General features: G+C 42.1%; 1 protein-coding gene across 1 annotated transcript; it reads right to left on the bottom strand.

The window, feature by feature from the left end:
* Positions 1–2,312, bottom strand: LOC9298482 (protein SAD1/UNC-84 domain protein 2). The gene is made up of 2 exons (XM_021031787.1): positions 1,064–2,312; positions 1–446 (listed from the first exon to the last, which is right to left on the bottom strand). Exons 1-2 carry the CDS (start codon positions 2,144–2,146, stop codon positions 159–161), a joined length of 1,371 nt encoding a protein of 456 aa, XP_020887446.1. The 5' UTR covers positions 2,147–2,312; the 3' UTR covers positions 1–158.
* Between the last annotated feature and the right edge of the window lie 249 nt (positions 2,313–2,561).

Here is a 2,561-nt window from a genome sequence, read left to right as displayed (position 1 = left end):
CCAAAACAGATTTGAAAACTAATAAGCACGAATACAACCAAATGATTCTGATTACAGACTAGAAGCTTTCCCACCACACAAACTAACAAAAAAAAAGAGAGATAATCTATGAGAGGGAATTGTTACAAATAGAAGAAAAGTTTCACGTGGACTTCAGATCAAGCATGAACAACAGAGACTGAGTCTAGTTGACAGCCATGAACCCTGAAGCGGTAGATGCAAGTGTGTGAAGAGCTTCCATGGTTGGAATTGAAGTCTAGCCTGACAGTGTTGACAAGTCCCGAATGAGCAGACTCTGCAATGTCGAATGTCTGTGCATTGGACCTGTCTAAGTCGTAACTGAATTCTGTAAGAATGGGCATGGTTTCAGTCTCCATATCTATGTCACCTAGCCATCCTGATACCCGGCAATCCTTTGGGGCGCTCGATCTGTCATACGCTACAGCCTGCTCGATTAAATGGTGCATAACATAACCGTAAGATCAGTAATGCCTTTTAGTGGTCAGACTAGAAGAAATTTATCAGACAAATGATTACAAGGATGAACAATGATGGAAAGCAATGTGTGACCATCACATTACACACTCTCTAAGCAATAAGACTATTTCCCTTCTGCTACTGTTTCCTAACGATATCCCTAGACTCTGAATATTACAGTTCCACTAATTGTAAACTTACAAGCTCTTCCCATATGTACGGTTCTTTTCTCTGTCAACGATATCTCAAACAAAGCACAAGAACACAGTGGCATAGTTGACATTAGACAAAGGAATTGCTAAAGCTAGTGATTTGCAGAAAATAACATACGGTAAAACCCTTCTCAATGCATATTTTCACAGCTAGTGCCTAAACTAAAACTCAAGCTATAAGAACTCAAATTCACAAAACTAGTTTCTTGCCCTCTATTCGATAATCCATTGTCACCAGCAATCCAATCCGAAGTACATGGCAACTCAATACCAACAACATTTAACAGAGAACCCTTCTTAAGGGCTCAAATTAACATATAGAAATCGATGATTCTGTGAAAGTAAGAGTATTGAGATGTTAGTACTACTACTACCTCAGAGACATGCTCCAAGGTAACGGCCTCTGGAATTATTGGTGCTCTTAGCCTGACTAGAACATAGCCATTGCTTCCTTTCAGAGGAAAACACTGTCCAGGCTCCCCGAAACTCGGAGTTAACATCTTAACCGCTTTGCTATGAACCCGCCGCCTGCTTGTCCGAAACCAATTACCTCCACTTCCAACAAGAAACGGATCCGAATGCCCCATTACAAAAGCCCCACCAGACGCTAACGCATAGTCTACTCGGCCAAGGCCATCAGCGGCATGCTTTCCAATCTCTTTCTCCACTACGTCACGAGCATAAGCCCTCAATTCATCAATGTTAAGATCAGAATCACCGACCTTACCCTTCTTCAACTCCTCGTAAACTCTCTCTAATTCCTCTCTAGACACCAAAGGTTTAGCATTTAACTCATCTACGGAAACCTGCAATCTCTCCGTCTTAGACTCTACCTTCTTCAACCAACTCTGCAACACAGAAGATGTGGAATCTATCGTCTGCCTCAATGCTCTTGATTCGCTTTCCATCTTCTTATCAAGAAATTCAACTTGAACCTGCATCATCTTCGTAGTAGTCTTTACCAAACCATCAACAGCCGAAATCCGACTCTCCAATTCCGAAAGCACCATTTCCGTTTCAATTGGGAAATTAGAAGCAGATAGAGACGAATCCTTCAAAGTCAATTTCCTAATCAATTGAATCAATCCAACAAGTAACAAAAGAGCCCCAAATTGCTTCGCGAATACCCTAACCACTGTCTTCCACTGCCCCTTATCTGTCTTATTCCCCTGAGACTTCCGCGTTCGACGCTGCGTGGTGGTTGTATTAGTGCCCGTCGCGGTGGATCCCGATTTCCTAGTCACAGGACCGACGTCGTAGGTGTTAGATCTCTCAGCGGCAGCCTCGGAGCGAATCAGATCCTTGTTCGTACCAGCGGAAGACTCTCCAATTGCCGCATTGGCATGAGATTCGCTCGGCGGGAAATCAAAATTGGATTTATTCTCACCGGAGAGAACCGGCGTCCGCCTAATTGCCCTCGTAGGACTAGCGGTGATTGACACCGTTGATGCCGACATGATCTTGATTTTCGACTACAGAATTCTCGAAAAATACTCTTCCTTTGGATTGAATAAACCCTAATTTTGACTACACAGAGAGAGATTTGAAATGGAAGAAGAGCGAGGAAGTTTATATACGAGAGAGACTGACTACAAATTCAATTTCGAAAATCTGAATCGTGTGTTCTTTTTTTTTTTTTTTCGTCTGAATGATTCATAAGATAAAAGAACACAAAGTTCACAATTACAAAAGGGACCGAGGGCAATCAAACTACAGAAACTCATTACAATTAAGTAAAGCATTTATCAAATTCAAACACATTCTGAAGCCAAAAAGGGTAGCCTTGAGCTACATATGATTGCGATCGGTCCTCCATTGTGACACTCTTTGCTATTAGGAAAGCACCTTGATTAGCTTTGCGGTCCTCTAAAA

This window comes from Arabidopsis lyrata, assembly GCF_000004255.2.
Source record: "Arabidopsis lyrata subsp. lyrata unplaced genomic scaffold ARALYscaffold_532, whole genome shotgun sequence".
NCBI classification, from domain to species: Eukaryota; Viridiplantae; Streptophyta; class Magnoliopsida; order Brassicales; family Brassicaceae; genus Arabidopsis; species Arabidopsis lyrata.
Note: the sequence above shows the minus strand (reverse complement) of the source record. Positions and strands in the feature narration are given on the sequence as shown.

What these genes read in the sequence shown, in the direction of transcription:
- LOC9298482 (XM_021031787.1), bottom strand. Translation starts at nt 2,146, where the DNA reads ATGTCGGCATCAACGGTGTCAATCACCGCTAGTCCTACGAGGGCAATT. An exon ending in CCTTGGAGCATGTCTCTGAG is followed by an intron (nt 447 to 1,063) that starts GTAGTAGTAGTA and finishes TTAATCGAGCAG; the next exon opens with GCTGTAGCGTATGACAGATC.